The 26,762-nt window shown below is 38.4% G+C and overlaps 2 protein-coding genes across 2 annotated transcripts in view; one reads left to right on the top strand and one right to left on the bottom strand.

Moving 5' to 3' along the window:
• VIL1 (villin 1) overlaps nucleotides 1-2,252 on the top strand; it is a 25,918-nt gene extending 23,666 nt beyond the window's left edge. The window contains exon 20 of the mRNA XM_038585723.1: nucleotides 47-2,252. Coding sequence (XP_038441651.1) covers nucleotides 47-160 — 114 coding nt within the window. The 3' untranslated portion in view covers nucleotides 161-2,252. The remainder of the gene's footprint in view (nucleotides 1-46) is intronic.
• The window catches only part of USP37 (ubiquitin specific peptidase 37), a 96,106-nt gene continuing 70,363 nt past the window's right edge, over nucleotides 1,020-26,762 (bottom strand). The window contains 7 exon segments of the mRNA NM_001313862.1: nucleotides 1,020-5,773; nucleotides 6,267-6,405; nucleotides 6,810-6,879; nucleotides 8,939-9,054; nucleotides 14,042-14,102; nucleotides 17,528-17,694; nucleotides 24,235-24,490. Of these exon segments, the coding sequence (NP_001300791.1) occupies nucleotides 5,686-5,773; nucleotides 6,267-6,405; nucleotides 6,810-6,879; nucleotides 8,939-9,054; nucleotides 14,042-14,102; nucleotides 17,528-17,694; nucleotides 24,235-24,490 (897 nt within the window). The 3' untranslated portion in view covers nucleotides 1,020-5,685.

The following is a 26,762-nucleotide window of genomic DNA, read 5'->3' on the forward strand; positions in this document are numbered from 1 at the left end:
CGTGGGGGAAGAAGGTGACCGTTGCCTTCTGGTTCCTCTCTTCTAGGAGCACCTGTCTGTCGAGGATTTCACCAAGGTCTTGGGAATGACACCCACGGCCTTCTCTGCCCTCCCTAAATGGAAGCAACAAAACCTCAAGAAAGAAAAAGGCCTGTTTTGAGAAGCAGAAATGGTTGTGGTTGGAGAGCAGTCCCCTATCTTGTTTGCGGTTTCATTGTTTTCATGACTGGCCTATTAGTCCTGTACTAATTGAAGTGAAATTTTATCTGTGAGTGGCTGTCTGTGGCATTGCCACTTTTATTTAATAACCTAACTATACTTCCAGAATGATACCTCCCTAAGAAGACTATGGTCTAATTTCAGCTAAGAAGCTGGTCACATTGTTTCCATCCTGGGTGTTAACATCACTTTAATCATCCTGTTCAGACTTTTCCCTTCTTAGAAGAGCAAACACTCCACAAAACATTTGAATTCTGAGGGTCCCTTGGTCTTCCTCTCTTGTGACTAATTTTTATCTAAGAAGAGTGGATTGAAGCTTTTGCAGTTTTACATCTTTCCCAGAGTAATGGCTTTTCCTTTTCACACTTTCCTGATTTAGGCGACAAGTTAAAGGGGACTCCTTTGCAAGAGTTGAATGGCCTGGGAAAAGGCCCAGTTAGGAAGTTTCACACTAACTGGTTCCCAGCAAAAGCAACATACCCACTGGGTATGTCTCTATTGGAGGCCGTTTCATGCCTGTCTGGTACCAATAAGGCAAAGGAAGAGCTTAGCTAAGCCCAATGCCGAGTTAAAACTGTCATCCAGGACCTCTGCAAAGCTTCACAGGCTCCTCCAGTGAAAACGAGAACTCTGTGGACTCCAGCCATGTGGCTGTCTGCCCTTCCGTTTCCTCTAAGGTGTGATGCTGCTGCATGGAAGTCCAAACCAGAAAGCCAACAGAAAGTGATTTAACAACCTCAACCAATGGTTAAGTGTCTGAAAGGTTATGTCCTTTTCCGGAAATAACAGGCGAACCAACACAAGGTTAATAAAGGCTTTAATTTCACACACACAAAAAACTCTATGCATAATTTAAAAGGAAACAAAAATAAGGAAAAACCGTAAAGGATACAGAGGAACAGTTCTGCTAAAACACAGATAAAGTGCCGCTCCATACGAAACAACATAAAGAATCAGAATCAAGTCACTCTGAACACAAAGAAAGAAAATCACCTCACAAATAATGTGGCCAAAGCTGCCAGCAAATCTGGTAGTGGCTCAATTAGGCAAAGTGTAGGACCCTTCCTTCGGTTTTCCTCTCTATAGTAAACAACACTGACAACAGGCCAGAGGAATTGGGATGGAAGGGCAAGCTCAGAGAGGGAGGGAAGCCTTGGGGACGAGAAGTGTGTGGTCTCACTCCCTGCATCCCCTCTGTTCTTGAAACAGGCCAGGTCAGTTGATTGCTCTTGTTTTGGCATTTGACCTATTGAACTTGGGTCTTGATTCAGACCCTCATCCCCTCTATTGTTTCACCAGTGAATTCGCCTATACTTTGAACCTCTTAATGTACTTTAAGTCCAATATTCTAAAATCAACTGCTTTTACTCATACTGGCACACTTTTTATTAAAAACTTCGAAACCTCAGACATATAGCACACATGGAAAGAAAAATTTACTGTGTATAAATATGATACAACAGAAAAGACTGCCTGAAGTCTAATAATCAAAGCATGCCATAAAGGAGTCAGTGATTGTGGTGACAAGAGCAAAAAACTGTCACAAAACTCTCAAGGCCGACCAAACTGTAGTTTCCCAATAAAATATGTTTTTCAGATGTTAATAAGACATACCAATAGAGACAAAATTAGAATTTTGAAGTAATGCATTTGAAAGATATTAGATGGCAGAAATCCATTCAGTTTTGTACACACTTAAAGAGAGCATTACTCAGTGGTAAAGCAAGATGGGGAGAAGGAAAGGATACACCTGTTTTGGTGTTTTGGGGGGACACCCATGGGACTTGCATCTGGTACTGGGTTGTTCATTATTCTAAAAATCTCCATATATATATATACAAGATCTGAATGTACTTGGGAGATCTAGCTCTGTTTCCCCGACTAAAGACCACCGGGGGTGGGGAATGCCAATTTAAAGAGAAAAAAAAAGTTTGGCTGACTAGGAGTATCCACTGCAGTCATTTCAGAGGACAAAGAAAGAAGAAGAGTAATGTTTTTATTTGTTTTAATATAAACTCTTTTCAGACCATGGAGTTTACAACTACTTTTTTTCTGTATGTCTCCAAACCTCACTCCCATGCTCTCTCTATACTCTAACACTTAACTATATAGACACTGCCAAAAATCTCTTCAATTTAGGTGTTTCCAAATTTCATTATACAACTATATCTGTAGCTGTACATGTGTAGAGCTATGTTTATATAGTTACATAATGGTAACTGCAATACAGAAGAATAAGTAAATTCATGAATTCACTTGGTGAGGGTTTAATTCTTACAGTTTCTCTTTTGGAAGAATTCTACACTTGAATTAGAAGTAAAGAAATGTATAGTCTAATATTTGCCTCCCAGAGTTAATCAGCTGATCTCTAAGTATCACTGTATACTTTTTAAAAATGTAAACACATTTACATTTGTTACATCTGTTACTGAGCCATTAAGTTAGGCCTGAAATTAACAGACCCTGGCAAGTAAACAAATAGCTTTTGGAATCAAAATATAAATAGAAGAACAATTCATGGACTTGCTTCTTCTTATTCTATCCTGCTGAGACAAAACGGATGAGTGAGCACACACATATAAATACATTGCCCACAAATCAGAGTGTCTATCTTCTCATGGGCCTGGATTAAGGTCATGGCTACTAAAGGGACAGCAGCCGTCTGGGCACATGCAACTTCTAATTCTCCAAATACTCGGGGATAAGAGTCAGTAAGTTTGACTTTTAGTTTTTCCCTTCCAAAAATTTTCAATTAAGATCAGTTGTCTGCAGGACTAAGTGCTGTCAAGTTCCAATTCAATGCCATCTAAAGTAATGTAACCACATTTGGTATTTTCAATAGAAAATAGGTGGCTGTGTGGGCTGCCCGGGACTGAAGCACTCTGTCCTTATCTGACTTGTCCCTTCCTGGCCCCAACACATCAAATGTCCCCCCACCCCTGCTCTGATTCTGAGCAAACTGATCATACTGTGCAAAAAAATAATATATTATCTACTTACAATTTTTAAATATATACAGCCAGCTCAAAAAAACAATAAATCCCTACAATGCGGTCCCTCTGAAATCGCCAACTGTAGTCCTGAACCCTTCCCTGAACCCAAATGAGAAATAAAGTGTAGTGAAAGGGGAAATAAAGGAGTGCAGGGAGAGAGGAAGGCTGACCAGGCCACAACAATGCATGGGCTACCAAGGAAAATTCATATCCCAAACTTGCAAGCACATGAGCAATGATAAAATTCATCTACCTCAGTAACCTATTTTCAACTAACAAGTCCAGACCAAGAAATGAAGATCAAACCAAGTTTCTTTCCTTTTCTTTTTTTTTTCAAACCAGGTTTTTGAACCACGTGTACTTCTAAACCAACCAACCAACCAACCAACCAACCACACACACACACACACACACACACACACACTACAAAAAACAAGTCAAATGAGGGCACTTCTGGACAATCAGGCTTATGGCATCATTTCTATTTTTTTATGCCCTAACGTATCCCCCACTTCAAAATATTTCCAGTCATATTTTTAACAGCACCTCTTGAAGCTCTCAAATGCAAATATGTGGAAGAGAAGTCCTAATTAGTTATAGAATTTGATCATCACTTCACTCATTCTGGAGAAAACCAGTTATTTTCCAGCAAAAGCTGTAGTTTTTAAAACAAGTATCTTCTTCTGCTCTATATTACTCATGGATAACCTACCAGCACACCATTTCGGGACATTCACTATAGTAGTGTATAGGTAAATGGTAAGAGGCAGAGCTTTCATCTGTAGTTAACCAATGTGCTGGGGCCATTTACGATTTAAAAACAGAAAATTTTAGAACAAGTTACTATGTCAGAACATGTCCAAGTGTGGGGCTGAAGCTCTCTTAAGGCAATCTTCCAGAAAAGATGTTGCATCTTCTGTGATGATGGACTTTAACATGTTTCCTCCCCTGAAAAACTGATGTGGTTTTGTCCCTACCTCAGAACTGAACTAAGAATTACCTCCTTGTTGATGATAAAAGCAAGAAAAACATGTAAGAAAATACTGAAGATTGCATTTTGCTATACTTCACTGTGTGAGCCTAAGGATTCCTGGGCTTACAAAATTATTTTGTGGATAGAATTCTGCTCTCAAACTCATTCTTTATATGGTTTCATAAACTGTTTAATAACCAAGCTGGTTATGCCAGCTGAGTGACTAATGTGGTACTTAATGTTGCACTCCCACTTAGTCTCAACTCAAAGCACCCAGAAAGATAAAATGTATCATGCACCTTTGTTATTTGTTAGTTCTTGGGATTACCTAAACCAATCTCATTCTAATTCTCACCCTGTTTTAAGGGCAAAGCCAGACAGCAAATGATTAAATGTTCAAGCTTTCTCTTAAGCTGATGTACTTAATTTTCCCACTTGCAGTAGGGCTTCTAGTGGTCCAGAGTTTTCAGCTTTAATACAAGAATCATCATCTGGATCCCCTCCATGTATGAGACAGATGCCAGCATTCTTCCTTAATCCCAAATATCCTTGCTGGGGAATTCCAATTGGGATTATTATTTTCCTACCTCTTACAGTTTGGTTGTGATCTATTAAGGTAATGCTCGCTCCACAGAAGAATGATACAGAAGAAAACAAAGATTTTACCTTCACTACCATACTAATATAGATGATATACAATGAATATACTGTGTGAAGGAACCTCTTTAAAGAAAATACAAAGTATACAACAAATACCAAACGGGACCATAACCCATTCCAAAGCACCAACAATCCATTTCTTGGGACTGCATGTAAACAGCAAAAGCATCACAAATCCATGAAATAATTTTTTTAAAAAAGCTCCTCACGCCAGGTGGCAGAAATGTCTCTCCTTTGCAAGGAGGACAAACTGTCATTAGTGTAACATGGAGAGCTGGCTTTCCAGTGAACTCTACTAATAAGAAACACACATGAAAGATTATATACTTGAGTGAAACTACTCAAGGAACAGAAAAGCTAAATGTCAACTGATATGTATATCTTTACACATCTCTCAGGTGAATGGACTCTTTGACACCTTCATTTCTTCTCCAAACTGCTGTGCTATTAATTTTGAGCAGGCATTCTCTGGTGGCTCCTCCTAACTCTTTAAGGCTCCATTCATTCCACATATATGTGTGCACGTGTTTGTATGTACATATATATATATGTATGTGTATATATATATGTACAACATGTATTCCTAAGACAAAAGGAAGTGCCACTTTTGTAGGAGAAAAAGAGGATAATCAGCTACAGATGTGAGACCAAAGTTTCCATAAAAACAATTAGCATGGAGCGTTCCACATAATTGCAATTTTCGTCTTTTGGTTTGGCCCTGAGCTGTTTGTTGCTCCCGCATCAAGTAGAATTCCAAATTCTCCTCGGCAGAGGAAAGGTGAGGTGGGCAGCAATAAGAGGGAATACGCAGTGCACACTGCCAAGCCAGGAGTTTGTTCCTCACAAGGCCTGACGAGTGGTCTTCCCCACTTCCATGCTAAGTGCCTGAGAATTCTTTTCCGTTTCCAGCAGTTCATCAAAGATCTCCCTTGGGATAAAACAAACAAGAAATAAAACAGGAAATTCAGTGAGCAAAGCCAAAGGATAGACAGAAGATGCTGAGATAAAGCCTACACAATTCCATTTGGTGTCTAAATTTTATTAAATAAGCAGCTCATTCATTTGATCACTGTCTTAACCCCAAGTACTGATTTTTGAGAAAACGGGGTGCGGGTGAGCGGAGGAGAATGGCTACCCCTGATAACAATGCTATGTAGTTCCCATCCATGTAACTCAGATCTTCTAGCTGATATAACTTGAACACCAAAAATGTTTACGATAGGACAGTTTTATCACATAACATGCTACTCTGAGATAAGTAATTAATATGGAGTTAAGATATCAAGATAGCAGCCCTAGCAAAAAATAACAAAAGTAAAAAATTGTCAATCAATAAGTGATGGGAACAATTTGTCCTTACAGGAAAAAAAAAAAGTATGGGAGATTTTTAGCCCACAGCTCCAGACCTGGTAGTTTCTTACTTGTGCATATAAAAGAAGATGTAACCACTTCGGTCCCGATCACTCTGCACTGAAGCCTCTTGGATTTTAGATACCTCGAGATCGTTGTAAGTAAACCATGCCTGCTTCTTAATATCGTACACATCACTAATGTAATGACCTAAAATAAACACAATCTTAAAATTGTAGTTTTTAAAACACACTGCATTTTTCTCAGGTACAGGAAGTTTTGAAGAGAGAAACAGCCACCCCATCCACCCTATCCCCAACAATGTTTCTAAAAACCATTCAGAAAACATACAGAAATTTAAGGGAGAAATATACACTAGGACAACTTTTTGGATAAATAAATTTACACATATATAGGGGAATTGGGGACATTTATAAAAAAAAAAAGTTGCATGTTTAACACAATTCACATTTAGTGTGATCAAAGAAAAGATTTAAGACTTTTTCTTGATGCATTCAACCTACAGCTCATGAAGCTAGGCACAGAGCAAGCTGATAGGGAGCAAATACTGGCTACTTCATGTATAAAATGCTGAAATCATCATGTCCATTTACCTGAAGACGATGTGCTACCAATGTGACTGACAACACTAATGAGCCGATAAGAATGAGGAAGATTTCCTGTCTGGAAAACAGAAGTGGGCATGATGTTTAACTCTTCATTTGAATAAAAGCAAAACACTAAATTTAAATTTATTATCAAAGCTAACATGGCTGACTTCCAGTGTGTGTGTAGTCAAACTTGATTTTTGACCCAAGAATTCTACTCCCAACTAAGAATTTATCCTAGGAAAATAATTCAAAAGGAGAAAAGAGTAGATGTATAAAATTATTCACTGTAGCATTACCTATAATAATGAAAAGCTGGAACTAACAATAGGCCCAATAATAGTTGAATGATTAGTGGTATATCAACTCAACACAATAGTATTCAGTGGGTCAGCAACACATTAACTTGTTTTTCAAACCCACACGAATGCACACAATAATTATAGCTCTATAAAAGCAGGTATGTTAATGATTAAGTACTGGAAAACAAAATGAACAAAATGAAAACAGTTGCAGTGGTGCTATAGGGATTATGGGTAAGCTTTAACATTTTAAATATTCTTAAAAATGCTATTAAGACATTGTTAGTAAAAAAATGTTAAAAACCTGGAAAGTGACATTCATGCACTGAAGGCAGCACTGTAAGGTACACATTTGGGGAAGGAATATGGGTATATGTAAACCAGAAACTATTAAACTGTTTCTCAACTTGGAGGCAGTAATTTACTTCTAGGAATTTATCAAAAGAAGAAAATCCTAAATATCAAAAACATTACAATCATACACAGTTCCCTCTCTCTCTATATATATATATTTTAAAGATTTTATTTATTTATTCATGAGAGACCCAGAGAGAGAGAGAGAGAGAGAGAGAGAGAGAGAGAGAGAGAGGCAGAAGACACAGGCAGAGGGAGAAGCAGGCTCCATGCAAGGAGCCTGATGTGGGACTCGATCCCGGGTCTCCAGGATCAGGCCCTGGGTCAGAGGCGGACACTCAACCACTGAGCCACCCGGGCACCCCTCAATATATTTTTAAAGTAATCTCTACACCCAATGTGGGGCTTGAATCTACGACCCTGGGATCAAAAGTTTGGATGCTCTACCAACTGAGCCAGCCAGGCACCTCCCAAAGTATTATTACAGTAGAACAGTAGAAACTTAAATATTCATGGTTAAAAATTAAATGAAATAGTATGTTGATCTGAAGGAATATAGCACATAGAATCATTAAAAATAAAATGCTTATAAGTCATCTTTAAGAAGTAAACAGGATAAAAATGCTGTACTTATGACCTTTTAGAAGCATACTTAGCGGCAGGGCTGACAAAATAATATGTAAAAATACTAATAGTAGTTGTGTTAGGACAGTAAACTCCTAGGTAATTAAAATTACAAAAAGAATTGGAAAATGGAAAAAAACCAACTCTTTCAGGAAAAAAAGGGTAAAAGAAAGTTACAATGTAGTTTAATGTCATTAATCCAATAGTTTTTACTAATAGCCAACTAGTTTTGTTATTTCACTTTATTTATTTACTTATTTATTTATTGTTATTTCACTTTAAAGACAACATAGTTTTAGCAGAACTACAGGTGAATTAACACATATATATGATATTGAGAGGCATGTTACCCAGTTACTACCTAACATGCACACAAGGGAGTCAGGATGTCTTTCTAGTTTTATTTCATATTGTTTTGAATTTTGTGAACAAGAAACAAGAAGTAGGGTACCAGGTGGCTCAGTTGGTTAGGCATCTGATTTTTGGTTTTGGCTCAGGTCACGATATCAGGGTCCTGGGATCAAGCTCTGTGTCAGGCTCTGCATACAGCTTGGAATCTGCTTGGGATTCTTTCTCCCTTTCCCTTTGCCCCTTCCCTCACACACAGGCTCTCCTTCTCTAAAATAAATAAAATCCTAAAAAAAAAAAAAAAAAAAAAAAAGAGAGAGAAAGGAAAGGAAAGGAAAGGAAAGGAAGGAAAGAAGAGAAAAGAGAAAACAGAAGCAAAGGACAAGAGAAAGTGAAGAGCATTTGGTAGTTGCCACCATGGACACTGACAGTGGGGCCTTGTTAGAGAAATGGCAGGAGTGATGCTGGCAGCCCGAGCAGTCCTACTTAGACAATAAGGCAGCCTACCTCTGCATTTCTCTTCAGTTCCTCCGCCTCAGCTTCTGTGTATTCCATGTCTAAAACATCCTCATTGCCAGAGTCCTCATCAGAACCCAATGAATCCAGAAAAGAGTTGTTAAACTCTGCAGAATACAAAGTGTTGTAAAAGTTCTTAGAATAGACACAAAGTAATTTGATTAGAAAGATAAAACAGCTTGGAGTACACATTTTATCATCCTAAGGAAACATAAACCATATTATTATTAGGGTTCTATTTATCCAGCCCACTGTGGGGAATAACAATCAGGTATCAGGTATCTATGAAAGAGATGTCCCTTTTTCTTAAAAATATGTTTATATGAAAAGGATATAATGCTAATAAGAAGGAATAAAACTGAAAAAAAGAACAGGATTTTACAAATAACCCAATTTCACTAAATTTCACATTACATAAACTGTATGTTAGATTTCAAGTACTTGGTGTATATTGTAGGTGCCCCTAGCAAGTACAAATGATCTCACAGAAAAGACATAAAAAAATTAGTATCCTTTCATTTTCTTCAATATTAATCTTCTGAAATTTAACAAATACAATGCAAATTTAACCTGTAAGTTTCACTAAAATGCACTAACAACTAAATCCAAGATCCACTTTTTTCTTTATTTTTTTTAAATTTTTTAATTTATTTATGATAGTCACAGAGAGAGAGAGAGGCAAAGACATAGGCAGAGGGAGAAGCAGGCTCCATGCACCGGGAGCCCAACGTGGGATTCGATCCCGGGTCTCCAGGATCACGCCCTGGGCCAAAGGCAGGTGCCAAACCGCTGCACCACCCAGGGATCCCCATTTTTCTTTTTTTTTTTTTTTAATTTTTATTTATTTATGATAGTCACAGAGAGATTGAGAGAGAGGCAGAGACACAGGCAGAGGGAGAAGCAGGCTCCATGCACCGGGAGCCCGACGTGGGATTCGATCCCGGGTCTCCGGGATCGCGCCCTGGGCCAAAGGCAGGCGTCAAACCGCTGCGCCACCCAGGGATCCCCACTTTTTTCTTTAATAATGTGTTTTCACTGGAAGAATCCATCTTTACTAATGACTTTAAATAAACACTCTCAGGTGGCGGCCTGGGTGCCTCAGTCGGTAGAGACGCGATTTTGGCTCAGGTCATGATCTCATGGTTCTGGAATCAAGTCCCATGTCAGGCTCCTTGCTCAGTGGGGAGTCTGCTTGTCACTCCTCGCTGCTCCCCCTGCTCATGTTCTCTCAAATAAATCGATAAAATCTTAAAAAAAAAAAAAAAAAATCCCAGAAGCATTTGTACTTGAGTGTCTCTTTGCTTTTTTATTTAGTTTTAAGATTTTATTTGCTTATTCATGAGAGATTCAGAGAGAGAGGCCAAGATATAGGTAGAGGGAGAAATAGGCTCGCCTTGGGGAGCCTGATGCAGGACTTGTTCCCAGGACCCCAGGATCACAACCTGAGCCAAAGGTAGATGCTCAACCACTGAGCCACCCAGGCATCCTCCCTCTTTGCTTTAAATATAATTAATTCCACTCAAATCACAGTATAGTTATTTAAAAGACATGAACACCTAAGAATGGGAAGAACAGAAAAAAAGACTAGTGTCAGAATTGTGCAAGCTGGAAAGTAGATAGTGACTGAATTAGCAGACCCAGGAGAGCCAAAGCCAAACCCTAAGCCAGTAATGGAAAAGTTGAGAACCAATCCAATTTACATCACACAGAGTTCAAGAAACATACAACTTGGAAGTACCAGGTACCCTTGAAACTGGAGGCTTAAGTAGGAGATAAAAATAAGGACTTGGTGAAAAGTACTTGAGAAACAGACTCCCAGGATCCTCTTCTCCAGACTTCATGCTGCTGAGCAATGATAGAAGTTTAGAGTTTTATCCTCTGGAGAGGGTGAATACAGTCTCTGGACTGGGGGATGCCATGCACATACTGAAAACAGGGGAGTGGGCCACAGTTGAATAGTGAAGAATGAATATAACCCCCAGCCCTGTTCCTATATTTGGTTCCCAGAACTCTGGCAGCCACATCTTTTACCTTTAGGCAAAGGCAAGAGATTAGAAAACTCTTTTTTAGGAATCTGACCAGCCCAAGAGAAAGGCCTAAAACATTAATATCATCCCCAAAACAGTCCCACTCTGTAAAACACACAAGTGACAAGCCCTAGCTATTCATGTGTTTAGGGCTTCCAACCATCCTTTTAGTCTGCTTCTCTTAATCATGAACCCACAGCCAAGGATTACTAGGTATCTGAGGAAAGCCTCTAATAAGGAATATAAAGACCATAATGTCCACATAGGACAGAGCAGCTGGAGGAAACAATCTATTCAGGGAGAAGAAAACTTCACAAATGAATTATATTTAACATCCTCAGAGATTTGAGATGGTATTGCTTTTATGATTCCATCTCCCCAAAAAAACTTACAAAAAAGGAATATTTACAAAACAAATCTGTTCTTGAAAATTAGAAATATGACAAAACACTCAAAAGAAAGTTTGGAGTTAGAAATAAGGTTAGAGAAATTTCCCAGGGAGCCGAGCAAAATTATCAAAAGATGGAAACCTGGAAAGAAGAAATGAGAAAATGGAAAAAACAGACCAGGAGGTCTGGGTAACAGAAGTTTCAAAAGACAGGGGTGCCTGGATGGCTCAGTCAGTTAGGCATCCGACTCTCAATTCTGGCTCTGGTCATGGTCTCACAGGTGCTGGGACTGAGTCCTGTGTTGGGCTCCACACTCAGTGGGGAGTCGGCTTTAAGATTTTCTCCCTCTGCTCCCCCCATCAAATAAATAAATAAATCTAAAAAAAGAAAGGGGGCAGCCCGGGTGGCTCAGCGGTTTAGTGCTGCCTTCAGCCCGGGGTGTGATCCTGGAGACCTGGGATCGAGTCCCACGTTGGGCTCCTTGCATGGAGCCTGCTTCTCGCTCTGCCTGTGTCTCTGCTTCTCTCTGTGTCTTTCATGAATAAATAAATAATATCTTAAAAAAGAAAAATTAAAAATAAAAAAAATAAAAAAAGAAGGGAAGTCAGTGAAAATTGCTTATAATTGAAGGACACGTTTCTCTATTAAAATGATCAACTAAATGGCCAGCAAAATGGATGAAACAGACCCACATCAAGGCATGTTGCTTGACACTTCATCACAACAGAAATAAAAGGAAGATCCTACAAGCTTTCAGAGAAAAAAGAGGTCCTATTAGGATAAAGAATAGCTTTCTTTACAGCAACTCTGCAAACAGTACTTTCACAATGATTGCAAACCCAGACTTCTATATTCAGGCCAAAGTATTAATCAAATACTTGACTGGGTAGAGTAAAACTTGCAAGGTCTCCAAAAAATCTAAGTCTTAACCCCTATTTTATTTAAAAATTTTTAAAAAAGTTTTTATTTATTTAAGTAACCTTTAACACCAAATGTGGGGTTTGAACTCATGATCCTCAGATCAAGAGTCATATGCCCTTCTGACTGAGCCAGCCGGGCACCCCTCAAGTCCCTCTTTTCTAAGAAAACTACTAGGATGTTCTCCATCAAAGCACAAGTATAGACCAAGAATGAAGAAGAGTGAGAAACAGGAAATGGGAGATTCAAAGAAAGGAGAGAATCAGAAGGGAATCCCCAGGAGAATGGTTAGGGAGATCTCAGGATATCTATGTGTGGATGTAGAGGGCAATGAGTCCAGACTGGTACAACAGGACTTGGGACAGCCATCGCTGCCATCACTGCCACTACTACACCAGTTTTTTAAACATTTTTTTTTAAATTTTTATTTATTTATGATAGTCACACACACACAGAGAGAGAGAGAGAGAGAGGCAGAGACACAGGCAGAGGGAGAAGCAGGCTCCATGCACCGGGAGCCCGACGTGGGATTCGATCCCGGATCTCCAGGATCGCGCCCCGGGCCAAAGGCAGGCGCCAAACCGCTGCGCCACCCAGGGATCCCTATACCAGTTTTTTAATAGGAGGACAGAATGCCTTGGTAAACCTTGCTTCAATTATTTGTAACTGCCTCAACTATGTGCCACAAAACTCATGCCCTCTTCTCTATACCCTGGCGTATAAATCAGCCTAGAGCACTTAGTTTGTAACACCAAAGTGTTCTGCTTTGATTCATTTCTGAGAACCAGAGAAAGACCAGTGATCATAGAAAATAAAAGTTAGTATAATTCCCATGGCTATATGTCCCTGTTAGCACCTGGTCCATATATTAGTTCTATGAAAGGCCATGACTATGGTAAGATTATGTTTCTAATACTAACTCATGATTTTTGCCCACTGACTTCCTAAGAGTGAACTCTTATAAATTCATGGATTAACTGAAGCCACATTATCTTCTCCTAATAGCCCTACTAGTGGCAGTAATGCTCTTTCATTTTTCTTTTCTTTTTTTTTTTTTTTTTTAATTTATTTACGATAGTCACACACAGAGAGAGAGAGGCAGAGACACAGGCAGAGGGAGAAGCAGGCTCCATGCACCGGGAGCCCGACGTGGGACTTGATCCCGGGTCTCCAGGATCACGCCCTGAGCCAAAGGCAGGCGCTAAACCGGTGCGTCACCCAGGGATCCCCATTTTTCTTTTTTTTTTTAAGTAATGCTCTTTCATATAGATGAATTACAATTACAGATTGTCCTTGTGATTTAACTTTTCAAAATTAAAAAAGGGGGATACGGATATAGATGATAAAATTATTTTAAAAAAGCAAGCTACTGGGGATGCCTGGGTGGCTCAGCGATTTAGCGCCATCTTTGGCCCAGGTGTGATCCTGGAGACCCAGGATCAAGTCCCATATCAGGCTCCCTGCATGGATCTGCTTCTTCCTCTGCCTGTGTATCTCTGCCTCCCTCTCTGTATGTGTCTCTCATGAATAAATAAATAAAATTAAAAAAAAAAAAAAAAAGCAAGCTACTGATGGATACAAAAATTAGAATAGTGGTTTTCTCTGGGGTGGAAGAGGTATACAGGTAATTTCTAAGGTTCTATTTCTTTACCTTGAAGGTGTTCACATTTGTTATCATCACTAAAAATAATGCTTCACATACTTTTCTGTTTGTGATACATTTCATCATTAAAACAATGTAATTAAAATAATCTCCACACCTTGAAGACTTAACTCTGTTGCTCTTTTGAGGTCATCATCTTCTTTCTGTTCCCAGGCTTCCTAAAGGGATAAGAACACAACTAAGGTATTTAAAACAGTACTGATTAAACTTATTTAACAATTATAAAATCAACTGCTCTGGAATTATTTGCTAATAATGTTTTCCATCAGGGCTCCTAGGTGGCTCAATCGGTTAAGTGTCTGCCTTCAGCTTGGGTCATAATCTCAGGGTCCTAGGATTGAGCCCCACCTTGGGCTCCCTGCTCAGCAGGGAGCCTGCTTCTTACTCTTCCTCTGCCCCTCTGCTTGTGCTGGCTCTCTCAAATAAATAAAATCCTTTAAAAAATATATTTTCCATAATCTTACAAATGTTTAGAATATGACCTTTGAGGGATGTGGAGAAATTCTTTACTTTTTTCAATGTTGTCCACTTAAAACACAACCTTGGGAGGTTAAAAAGCCTTACATGCTATCTCCTCTAGTTAGTGACATTTGGCTTGTGAACCAAAAGTCATTCACTCTGACATTATGATATAATTCCCTTTCTTCTTATATGTATGAAATACCTGGCACATAGCAGAACCTACTTAGCAAACTGCCCTGATTTCTTTCCTCTGATTTATAGCCATTTGCCGATTTTCACAGTATAAACATTTCCACTATGGCCAATTTTAAGCTACTAACATGATGCTGAGTTGGCTTCAGCATATCGCTGACCCTAAGTCTGTGACAGCAAGATAAACAATATTTCCACAAGATTATTTAATCACTTCTACTTTGTTCTTGCTAAAAAAGCCCAAGACATAACAGATAACTTGGTGAAAACGAAATGAATTCACTGACTGTTAACTGTTATTTCTCTAATACATCTGAGGTTCTCTGCTCTTAAAAAAACAAGTATCTTTGAAAATGTCTCAACTGAATGACTAATAATAAAAATATGGAATGACTGACTATAAAAAAATTTTGTCTCTCATCTGCAGAGAAAATAAAATTTACAAACTTCATGTGCAAATGAAGGAAAAAAATGTAATTTAAGCAGAACTGTTTTATACTTTTCTCAAGTCTAGACTTGTTTTTGTTGTTGTTGTTAAAGATTTTATTTATTTGACAGAGAGAGAAAGAGAGAGAGAAAGAGAGGGAGAGGGAGAGGGGGAGGGAGAGGGGGAGGGAGAGGGGGAGGGAGAGGGGGAGGGAGAGGGGGAGGGAGGGAGGGAGGAGGAAGGAGAGAGAGAGAGAGAGAGAAGAGCACAACTGGGAGAAATAGCAGAGGGAGCCGGAGAGGTAGGCTCCCTGCTCAACAGGGAGCCCTACACGGGGTTCAAACCCAGGATCCCAGGATAATGAACTGAGCTGAAGTCAGAGGCTTAACTGACTGAGCCACCCAGGCGCCCCTAGACTTGTTTTTAAAGTTACTAAAGTATATAAGAAGCTTACAATGAGCTATTCTGCATTACAGTCCTGGGAACAATAATACTGTAATTCAAGAGAGAAACAGAGAAATTCTCTAAGAAGAAATATGATTAAAACTTATCCAGCATATAAAGTCGATGTGGAAACCCAGATGGTAAAAGACTCTTAGCTATTAACGGAATGATGCAGGTATACCAAACTAAAGAAACTTCAGCTTATATTTCTCAGATGTGAAGATAGGTTTATAAGATAGTTTTAACTGGGTCAGCTGACAAGAAATAGAATATACGTCTTCTCTATATGAAAAAGAAGGGTTTTGAATTTTTCATTTTCTGCACTATAAGAAACTATTATTAAGAAATTTTATATTAAAAATAAGTTTTCTAGGGGGATCCCTGGATGGCTCAGCAGTTTAATGCCTGCCTTCTGCCCAGGGTGTGTCCTGGAGTCCTGGGATCAAGTCCCACATCAGGCTCCCTGCATGGAGCCTGCTTCTCTCTCTGCCTATGTCTCTCTCTCTCTCTCTCTCTGTGTCTCTCATGAATAAATAAGTAAAATCTTTAAAAAAAAAGTTTTCTAAAACAAACGATTACTATTCATTATTTGTAAAATGAGTGACATAAATACATCCTGACAGCCAGGCAGCTAGGGAGGTACTTCTTCTAAATAAAAGGATACAGAACAGATGGTTCTGAAATCTTTTTAAAGCAGCAGTTTTCAACCTTGACTGAACACTAGAATCACTGTGGGGAGTTTTTAAAAATGAAAGAAGCAAGTAAGGAGGGAGGGAGGGAAGGAAGGAAGGGTGGGAGGAAGAAAGCAAGAAGGAAGGAGGGGGATCCCTGGGTGGCGCTGCGGTTTGGCGCCTGCCTTTGGCCCAGGGCGCGATCCTGGAGATCCGGGATCGAATCCCACATCAGGCTCCCAGTGCATGGAGCCTGCTTCTCCCTCTGCCTGTGTCTCTGCCTCTCTCTCTCTCTCACTGTGTGCCTATCATGAATAAAAAAAAAAAAAAAAAAAAATTAAAAAAAAAAAAAAAAAAAAAAAGAAGGAAGGAGGAAAGGGAGGGAGAGGGGAGGGGATACAAATAGAGAAAAGGAAAGAAATCTGGATGCCCAGACTACACCCCAGGATCAACTGTATCAGAATTCCTGAGGAGAAAAGAACGACCCAGGCATCAGTATTTTTTAAAGCTCCCCAGATGATACTAATGTGCAGTTAAGGTTAAACCCCATCATTCTACACCAATTAGAGTTCTTTTTTTTTTTTTAAGATTTTATTTTTAAGTAATCTCTATGCCAAATGGGGCTTAAACTTACAACCCCAAGATCAAGAATTTGCATACATCACCAACTGAGCCAACCAGGACCCCAAGACAAAACAGATTTCTTTTTTTTTTTTTAATTTTATTTATTTATTCATGAGAGATACAGAAGGAGAGAAAGGCAGAGACACAGGCAGAGGGAGAAGCAGGCTCCATGCAGGGAGCCTGATGTGGGACTCGATCCCAGGTCTCCAGGATCACGCCCTGGGCTGAAGGTGGCACTAAACCGCTAAGCCACCGGGGCTGCCCCAAAACAGATTTCTTAATCTGATTATTCGTAAACACTAAAGCTGTGCGTTTATTCTAGGGAGTTTTAGTAAATTTTTACTACTAACATGACTTGGGCTGCATTGGTTTAGATAACTGTGAAAACATCACCTTTTAGTCAGACACCTCAGGCAACTGCAATTGACCAGCTCTGCCAAATACAAGCATGAAGAACTAAAAATTTAAGAACAGATTATTATATGGGGCCCCTGGCTGTCTCAGTCGGTGGAGTATGCAATGAATTACAGTAATGGAAGGTAATCAACAATATATTTTGTTGCATTTGGATTTTCAAAAAAAGAAAAACTATCACTGTTTCTATTTGAAACCCAAGGCGAAGCTCCAAACAAAGTTTTGCTCTATCAATGATTTATTCATTTACTGGAACAATGCTTGACATATAGTAAGTGCTTAACACCTGTTAGTTGTTATTACTGGGAAAGATGGGTATGGAGAAAATAGCAATATAATTATCTCTTACTTGCTCTTGAAGGCTCTGAGCCAATGCCTGCTGAAGCTCTTGTTCTTCCCTTTCACGCTCCATATCATACTGCTGGAGCCAATCGACCTCTCCTTGAGATCCTTCTGGAGTTTTGTTTTCTTTATTCTCATCACAGTCTTTAGTTATCTCAGTAAAACTGGCAGGATCTGAGGAAGCAGAACAGGACATAACTGGGAAATCCTCTCAAACTGAAATCTCCGGATTAGAGTGACATCTACTGTTCAGAGAGTAATTGACCTGAACCTCATAGATAACCTTGCTTATTAGGACATATGATTTCATCTTACTACATTTAGATCATGGTTTCTCAATCTCAGCACTACTGACATTCCGGGTGGGATAATTTTTTTTTGTTGTTTCAGAAAGCTGTCTTATAGACTGCAGAATGTTTAGCGACATCCTTGGCCTCTACCTACTAGATGCTAAGCACTCCTCTCCCCTAGTAGTGACAGCCAAAAATGACATTGTCAAATGTCCCTGGGGGACAAAACTGTCCTTGGTTAAGAACACTGATCTATATCAATGGTTCTGAAACTTAACCAGTCATCAGAAGCACTATCGTTCAGTATGGAGAAAAATGAGTAGCCATATTCACAGCCAGTCATAATTTCACATGACCAAGTACTAGGAATAAAGTATTGTTTAGAGTAAATGAAATAAGAATTAGGGTAGAGTGATTAAGCTAATACTGAGAATTTTTCACTATTAAATAGTATGTAATGAGTATATTTTCACATTAATAATCAAATAAGCCTTGTACATATTCTAAATCAAAAGAGCTACATGAGATATGTAATAAACACCTCATGTACTGTACAAGTAAATAATATAGATGTTGAAAATATTCATCCAAGGAGATAAGAAAAAAATTAATCTTTCATTTCTTTCTGTTCCTTCTCAGTCTCTAGAACACAGCTAGCTGAGATAAACAGTATGGTCATGATTTTGTTCTGGTGACACGGATTTTGCTCTATGAGAACAGTATTTCATTATAATTTTAATACAGGTAAGAGTGATAGACAAAGGATTCTTCTTTCTCAAACCACCTTACAAATTGTAAAACAAAGGTTCTCAGCTTAAGGAAATTCTCATATAAAAAGAATTTGGTTATAACAAGAATTACCTTTACAGATTAATTTTATATTGATTGATGTAAAATCAGTATATGCTCGGGGTGTTTGGATGACTCAGTCAGTTAAGTATCTCAGAGTTGTGAGATTAAACCCCCATGTTGGGCTCTATGCTGGGTGGGGAGCCTGCTGAGGGTTCTCTCTTTCCCTCTCCCCCTCCTTGCTCTCATTCACACACACACACACACACACACACACACACACACACACACACACAAAATCAGTAGCTCTTTACCTTCCCTAAAACTGCATTTTTAACCACTTAAATGATAGACACTTTTCTATAGCACAGACTATAAACTCTGAAGTTTACAGCATCTTGATTTTAGACTACAAATCAGTAAGTAGCTCATTATTTTTTAATTGTATTGAATTGCTGACTGAATATTTACCATTAAAACTAACTCTGAATATTCATTAAAAGAGAAAAAAACCCTCAGGATATATTAAGGGCAAAAGCAGTATGATCCCAATTAAAAAAAAAAAAAAATATATATATATATATATATATATATATAAAAGATGTCAGAACTTCTTCCTTTCCTCCATTCTTGGAGAAACAGTCATTTCCAATAGCCCCAAAGGGGCAGCTCTCAAGTCCATCTGACCCTACCTGTCCCTGTGGCCTTAGCTTAGTACACCAGGAATGGATATTTGAGTTAATCAATCAGATTACTTCTGGAAATCTGGAACTGAGGCATACAAAGTTAGCTGATGGGAAACATTTCACGTGGAAGAAATATTTGGGAGCTAATAAGGCTGCTTTTTTAGGACCTAAGACAAATATTATTACTTTTATTACCAAAATATACTCAATTAAAAAAAGTGACAAGTACAATTTTTCTTAACCAATAATTTTCATCATTCCATGTATCAATGTGCTCTACACAATCCTAAAATTACACTATCAGTGATTCCATGTAATAGAAAACCAATCAAGAAAGTTTGAGATAGGCTTCCACTGCCAGGGTCTGGGGAAGGGGCGGCAGGCACCATGTCCGGTTGCAAAGGTGGCAATAAGTCCCTGAAGCAGCCCAAGAAACAGGCCAAGGAGATGGACGAGGAAGATAAGGCAGCAGAAACAGAAAGAGGAGCAGAAGAAACTTGAGGAGCTAAAAGCCAAGGCTGCGAGGAAGGGACCTCTGGCCACAGGTGGAATTAAGAAATCTGGCAAAAAAAAAAAAAAAAAAAAAAAAAAGAAATCTGGCAAAAAGTAAGCTATTCCTTGTGCCTGAGGCAGTGATGATCCTTAATTCCATTCCTGTTTAAACATCTGGATTCCCTATCATAGCATCTGTTGCCACCTATAGCTGGGATGAAGTGTTGTCTTAGATCCTGTTGTACATTTAAGAATAAACTTTTGTAAAAAAAAAAATAAAAGAATCAATCATAAAAAAAAAAAAGAAAGTTTGAGATAATCAAGATAGGTTTAACTTCAGGACAAGATTATCAGATGGATACAAACACTGCTTAAGATCCATGGGAACAAATATAACCATGGAATAGTAACACACTTTTAAGTTCCCTAAAACTTAAGTTCAAGGAACTTGTACAATGAATAAAAGGAAAATCATGTGATAAAACTCAACATTCTTATATACTGAATACAGATCATACTGTCTCTTTCCCTACCCTAAGTGAAATCTCCTTTCCCACAGTGAATGGGAACTCCATACACAATTTTTTTTTTAATTTAAAATTCTTTTTTTTTTTTTTTATTGGTGTTCAATTTACTAACATACAGAATAACACCCAGTGCCCGTCACCCATTCACTCCCACCCCCCACAATTTTTTCTTAAAGACAGAAAGCTGGTCTTTTTTATTTACCCCTTCATATCAGATAAGTCATTATTTCCTAAGTATCTCTTAACTCCATCAACTTTTCTTTCAAATGCAAAAACCCTGACCTAAGGCACCATTGGCTTTTGGTCTAGACAACTGCAGTAGCTTTCTAAAAGGTCTCAAAGGATTACTTTGGGTTCTTTAATTTATGTGTTACACTGCAGCCAGAATCATCTTTTACAAATATAAATCTTTATCAAACACGTGTTTGCTTAAAAATATGCAATAACTTCCTAAAGCTTTTGAAATAAAAGTCCAAACTTCCAAACGTGGCTTTAGGCCATGTAAAAACTAGAGAATGCATGGCTATCTTTTGCTTTTCTTCCTCAACACTATGCTCCAGCCATGTAGATCATTCTAAACTTTTTTTTGTTGCCCACTACCTTGCCAGCCTTTCTCACATCTGGCCTTTGCATACACTCTTCTCTCTGGCTAGTGTCTGGAGACAGTGAAACTTTACTTGGCCAGTCCTCCTGCCTCTCTTGAGTTGATTCATGAGACAATCTGTTGGGCTCTAAATATTAACTGAGGATCTACTATGCCCCGGGGACTGTTGTAGAAGATGGGGATATTGTGATAATTGAGGCAAGATGACCCTTGTCCTCAAGGAGCTTAAGTAAGTACAAAGACTCTCAGATGAGAATGAACTTAGCATATTTTGAGGGAAACAGAGAGACAAAAGCCATGATGGCTAAGTAGAGTGAAAGAGGGGGAGAGTGGAGATAGGCCATGTTAAGAAGCTTGGATGAAGTGTACCGGTAAATCAAATAAATTTAAAGAAGAATAACTGTGATTTATGCTTCATAGAGATTACTTTGGCTGCTTCAAATGTAAAGTTTAAGCTATAAGTTTAAAGCTCATGAGAGAGATTCAGGCTAGAGATACGTATTGGGTAGTTCATCAGTATGTGAAGCTGTGGTAAAATATGAGCTGACTCAGGAAGACAGCTTTAGTAGAGAAGACAGCTAAGGATGATGTCCTGGGAATACTCCACCAATTAGAGTTCTGGCTGGGGGGTGGGGTGGATAATTGAAGTGAGTTTAGTAGGAAGAAAACCCCCTGCCCAAGTATGGTTATCATGGAAGCTCAGAGAAAAAAAGCTTTTAGAAGTTTTATTTTTCTTTATTTATTTATTTTTTGCTTTTAGAAGTTTTAAATGTTAAGGAGGGAGTGGTGAATTATGTGAAATACCACTAACATAAACTTGATAAACACCGTTTCAGTAGAGTGATGGGGAGGAAAACCCACTTGGAGAGGGTTGACAAGAGAATGGGAAATGGTAAAAAAGTAGAAAGAATGAATAAAACAACACTCTCAAAGAATTCTGCTGTGAGTAGAGCAAAAAAAGGGGGCAGTAGCAGCAGTAGGGGAATAGAAGGTCACCAGAGTTTTTTTAAAAGATGGGGTTTTAAGAATTTTTAAGATTAAGGAAGAAAAGAATAATTTAAAGAGAGGGAAGACTTGATACAGAAGAGAAAGAATATAATTTCAAGAGAGATCTTTTGGAAGGCACAGTGGATCAAATTCTGAACATGAACAGAGGACTGGCCTTAAATAAGAGCAGGGATATTTCCTCCATAACAAAAGTGAAGGCAGAGTTTTCATGACTACATCTATCTCTTTGAAAAGTACACAGTTTATCTATAAACCTAGAGTGTGTGTGGAAAGAGAAATGGATATTTGAAGAAGAGATCATGGAGAGTGAGAAAAGAAATTTACTAAAGAAGTATAACAGAACTGACTAGTAGCATTTAGTGCCCACTTAAGAGTACAGTCACGAATAAGAGGGAAGTCTAAGCACGAATTTGTGATTTTCTCAGTAATCTTCAGCTGCTTGGATATATAGGAAGCTAGTTGAGCTGGGAGCTGGGGTTGTGTCAGGTGACTGTGACAAAAGAGAAGAGGAAAAGAGATGAGGATACCAAGATCCAGCATACAGGCTGGGAAATCGAAAGAGGGAGATGATGAGTATTTTTAAAGTAGGCTTCACACCTAGCAGGAGCCCAACATGGGGCTTGAACTCACAACCCTGAGATCAAGACCTGAGCCAAGACCAAGAGTTAGACACTCATTTGACTGAACCACCTATGTACCCCAGGACTAGAAATCTTAATGAAATCAAATAATCACTGAATAGAACATAACACTAAGTAAGTTGGAAGGAGAGAAGTGTGTCTCTCTGTGTCTCTGATGAATAAATAAAATCTTAAAAAAAAAAATCTAGCAGATGAAGGTGATGGATGCATTCTCTAGTTTTTACATGGCCTAAAGCCACGTTTGGAAGTTTGGACTTTCATTTCAAAAGCTTTAGGAAGTTATTGCATATTTTTAAGTAGATGAAGGAGAAGGAGATGGTATATATATAAAGACAAGATTGGCTTTTTTGATAATTATTGTTGGTAATAGGTACAAGGGGGAAGAGCCATTATACTCATCTCTCTACTTCTGTCCTTTTTTTTTTTTTTCTACTTTTGCCCTTCTTCCATATTTTCCAGAAATTAAAAAAAAAAAAAAAAAAAAAAAAGAAATGCTGCAGCAGAAGCAATGTCTTTGGGTTTCAGTTACAGTAAGAAGGTGGTGAATGGAACAGTGACATTAAAGAAACACAAAAAAGGCTTGTATCCAATTGGGGAAGACAGTAGCTAGACAATAGAGGATTTTATAAAAAGAATATAAAGTACTTAAAAACAACTTTGCTCTCCTCAAAGCTGCTATATGGTTGTAAACCGCAGTGGTTATTAATGATTTTGATAACTCAGTGTTCTCTACTTATAGAGAATCTAGAACTAATTGTATGTAACTTCCTTTGTTAATTTTAGGGAGCTGCAGGACTGAGCAAATATGTGAAAGGAAGAGTTGAAAGCAGGAATTATTGGCAAAAGGCAAAAGCACTAATATTAACCAATGATATCTAATGGCAGTGACTACAAGTTTAATAAGAGAAAGGGATTTCTTAATGATACTTGCATCAAGAAGGAGGGGAAAAAGGAACATCTATTTCCAAAAACCATCAGCTTTCTGTTTCCAATTAGACTGAGGATATACTAATTCTTACTTTCACTTGCATGTAAACTAATTCACAACTGATGAGGCTTAACTCCAAGAATACAGAAAATAATTGTGATTTACTACTATTTATCTCCAAAATTCTCAGCTTGATGTACTGAACACATCAGCTAGACAAATAGATATGCATTTCAAGGATATCTGGAGAACAATATTAGAGTTGGTTATAGGAAGAGATAGTAAAAGATTAGAGACTCAAAACCTGACCTCTTAGTTCAGGGGTCTTTCTACTATTATAAAGGGATGAACCCAAAGGAGAATTATCATCTATACACTAAAACTTAGTACAAATTCAGATGCAGAAAAATGAGGAAAGAATTATACCAGTTTCTGAGAGAGCAGTGGTGAGAAAAAAGTGACCAAAAAAATGACATTTACTTAAAATGTACAAAAGAATTTTAACTATTCTTTTGATGTACATTTAAAGGGATATGGCATACTTTACCACCAGCCTCTGGATACTACTCACAGTATTTACTTCTCATTTTTTTAACCTGTTTTTTTTTTCTTCTTTTTTAAAGCATGAAAATATTATTAGCCTTGTTACACAGATCCATTTCACCTCCCATTATTTAGAAGCCACTTGTCCCTATAAAGCTTTAGAACATAGCTGTGCCTTAACAGATGTTTATTTTCATGAAACCTACCAGGCTCTGTGACTGTTTTGGGCTTCTCAGTTTCCACAGGGTCTTGATTTTCAGGCATTTCTTGAATATCATCTTCTGCAAATCCGGTATCTGGGCTGCTGGTTGGTTTATCATCATCTTCATGACTCAGAGTTGGTGAAGCTTCTCTCTTACTCATCTCTAAAACAGCTGCTAGCAGCTCTTCTTCGCTCATTCCGTCAAATCCGGAGTTTTCCAATTCTGACTTATCAGGCTCTATTCTGCATGGTTTTGAATCCTGAAGAAGAGAGTTACTTTTAGAGGAAACCACAATGCCTGAGAATATGGCAATCTTAAGAGTTTGATGTGAGAAGTTTATCTCTAAAAAGTTTCCTTTCTTTGATGTTTTGGGTCATTTAGCAACCAATAACTGATGTATGAACTCTGGCAAACCTAATTTTCTTTTAATAAGTACACAGGGATACACGTTTATTTTATTGATTATATTAAGTGTTAAGTATAGGATTTGGAAAATACATAAAAATAATAAATTCACTCAAACTCAAAATCCATCACTCAGAAATAACTATAGTAAATATTTTTGGTGTATTTTCTTCCAGATATACGTGGATCACTCTGTCACTAAACCTAGTATTTTTTTTGTCATTTTAGTTACATTTTTAAATTTTTTATTTAAATTTAATTTAGTTAACATATGGTGTATTAATTTTGGGGATAGAATTTAGTGATTTATTATGTGCATATAACACCCAGTGCTCATTACACCAAGTGACCTCCTTAATGCCCACCATCCAACTACCCTATCCCCTGACGCACCTCTCTTCCAGCAACCCTCAGTTGCTGACTGAGCCACCCAGTTGCTTAAGTGTGCCTTAGGCTCAGGTCATGGTTTCAGGGTCCTGGGAACGAAGCCCTGCTCAGGAGGGAGTCTGCTTTTCCCCCTTTTTCTGTCTCCACCCCCCTTTCCCTGCTCATGCTCAAGCTCTGTCTCTCTCTAACAAAATCTTAAAAAAAGTCTCATAGTTTGCCTCCCTGTTTTTATCTTATTTTTCCTTCTCTTCCCCATGTTCATCTGTTTTGTTTCTTAAATTACAACATATGAATGAATCATATGGTATTTGTCTTTTCTGACTTATTTTGCTTAGCAAGATAGACTCTAGTTCCATCCATGTCATTACAAAATGGCAAAATTTCATTCTTTTTGATGGCTGAATAATATTCCATTGTATGTATATATACCACATCTTCTTTATCCATTCATCTGTCAAAGGATAGTTTCCATAGTTTGGCTATTGTGGACAGTGCTGCTATAAACATTGGGATGCATGTATCCCTTCGAATCACTATTTCTGAATCCTTTGGATAAATACGTTATAGTACAACTGCTCAGTCACAGAATAGTTCTATTTTTAACTTTTTTTTTTTTTTAAGATTTTATTTATTCATAAGAGACACGCACAGAGAGAGGCAGAGACACAGGCAGAGAGAGAAGCAGGTTCCATGCAGGAAGCCTGATGTAGGATTTGATTCCAGGATTCTGGGATCATGCCCTGAGCCGAAGGCAGATACTCAACCACTAGGCCACCCAGGTGTCCCTATTTTTAACTTTTTGAAGAACCTCCATACTGTTTCCTAGAGTGCGTGCACCAGTTTGCATCCTCACCATGTAAAAGGGTTCCACTCTTGCCACATCCTCACCAATACCTGTTGTTTCCTAAGTTCTTAATTTTAGCCATTCTGACGGTATACATAATACTTCTTTTTTCATTGCTATTTAAATTTTAGGTCACCATCTTTTCCCCTGCTCTTTTCAAATAAGTGAGAAAAATAAAAACAACATTAAGATTATATAAATATTCAGAAATTATTTTCTGAAGCACTTTCTCTCGTTTCTGGGAGAACATGTGACTTTCTATCATTTCTCATTCAAGGTGAGCAGCCACAAACTATCTTTAGCTTTAAAGAAGATGGGAAACAAGTGAATAAAAATTAACTACTAAACTGTTAACAAAACAGAGATTTAAAATCAGTCACATGAGATGGTGCAAACTCCTAGGAAAATCTGTATCTTCAAAATACTGCCTTTCATAAAGATGGCGCTGAAGGCGAAGAAGGAAGCCCTTGCCCCTCCCAAAGCTGAAGCCAAAGCAAAGGCTTTGAAAGCTAAGAAAGCGGTGCTGAAAGACGTGCACAGTCACAAAAAAAGAAGATCCATACGTCACCTACATTCTGATGACCCAAGACCCTGCATCTCCGAAGGCAGCCCAAATATCCTTGAAAGAGCGCCCCCAGGAGAAACAAGCTGGATCACTATGCCATGATCACGTTCCCCCTGACTACTGAATCAGCCATGAACAAAATAGAAGACAACAACACACTTGTGTTCATTGTGGATGTCAAGGCCAATAAGCACCAGATCAAATAGGCTGTGAAGAAGCTCTATGACACTGATGTGGCCAAGGTCAACACCTGATCAGGCCTGATGGAGAGAAGAAAGCATATGTTCGACTGGCTCCTGACTATGATGCTTTGGATGTTGCCAACAAAAT

Source organism: Canis lupus, chromosome 37, assembly GCF_011100685.1.
Source record: "Canis lupus familiaris isolate Mischka breed German Shepherd chromosome 37, alternate assembly UU_Cfam_GSD_1.0, whole genome shotgun sequence".
Classification (NCBI taxonomy): domain Eukaryota; kingdom Metazoa; phylum Chordata; class Mammalia; order Carnivora; family Canidae; genus Canis; species Canis lupus.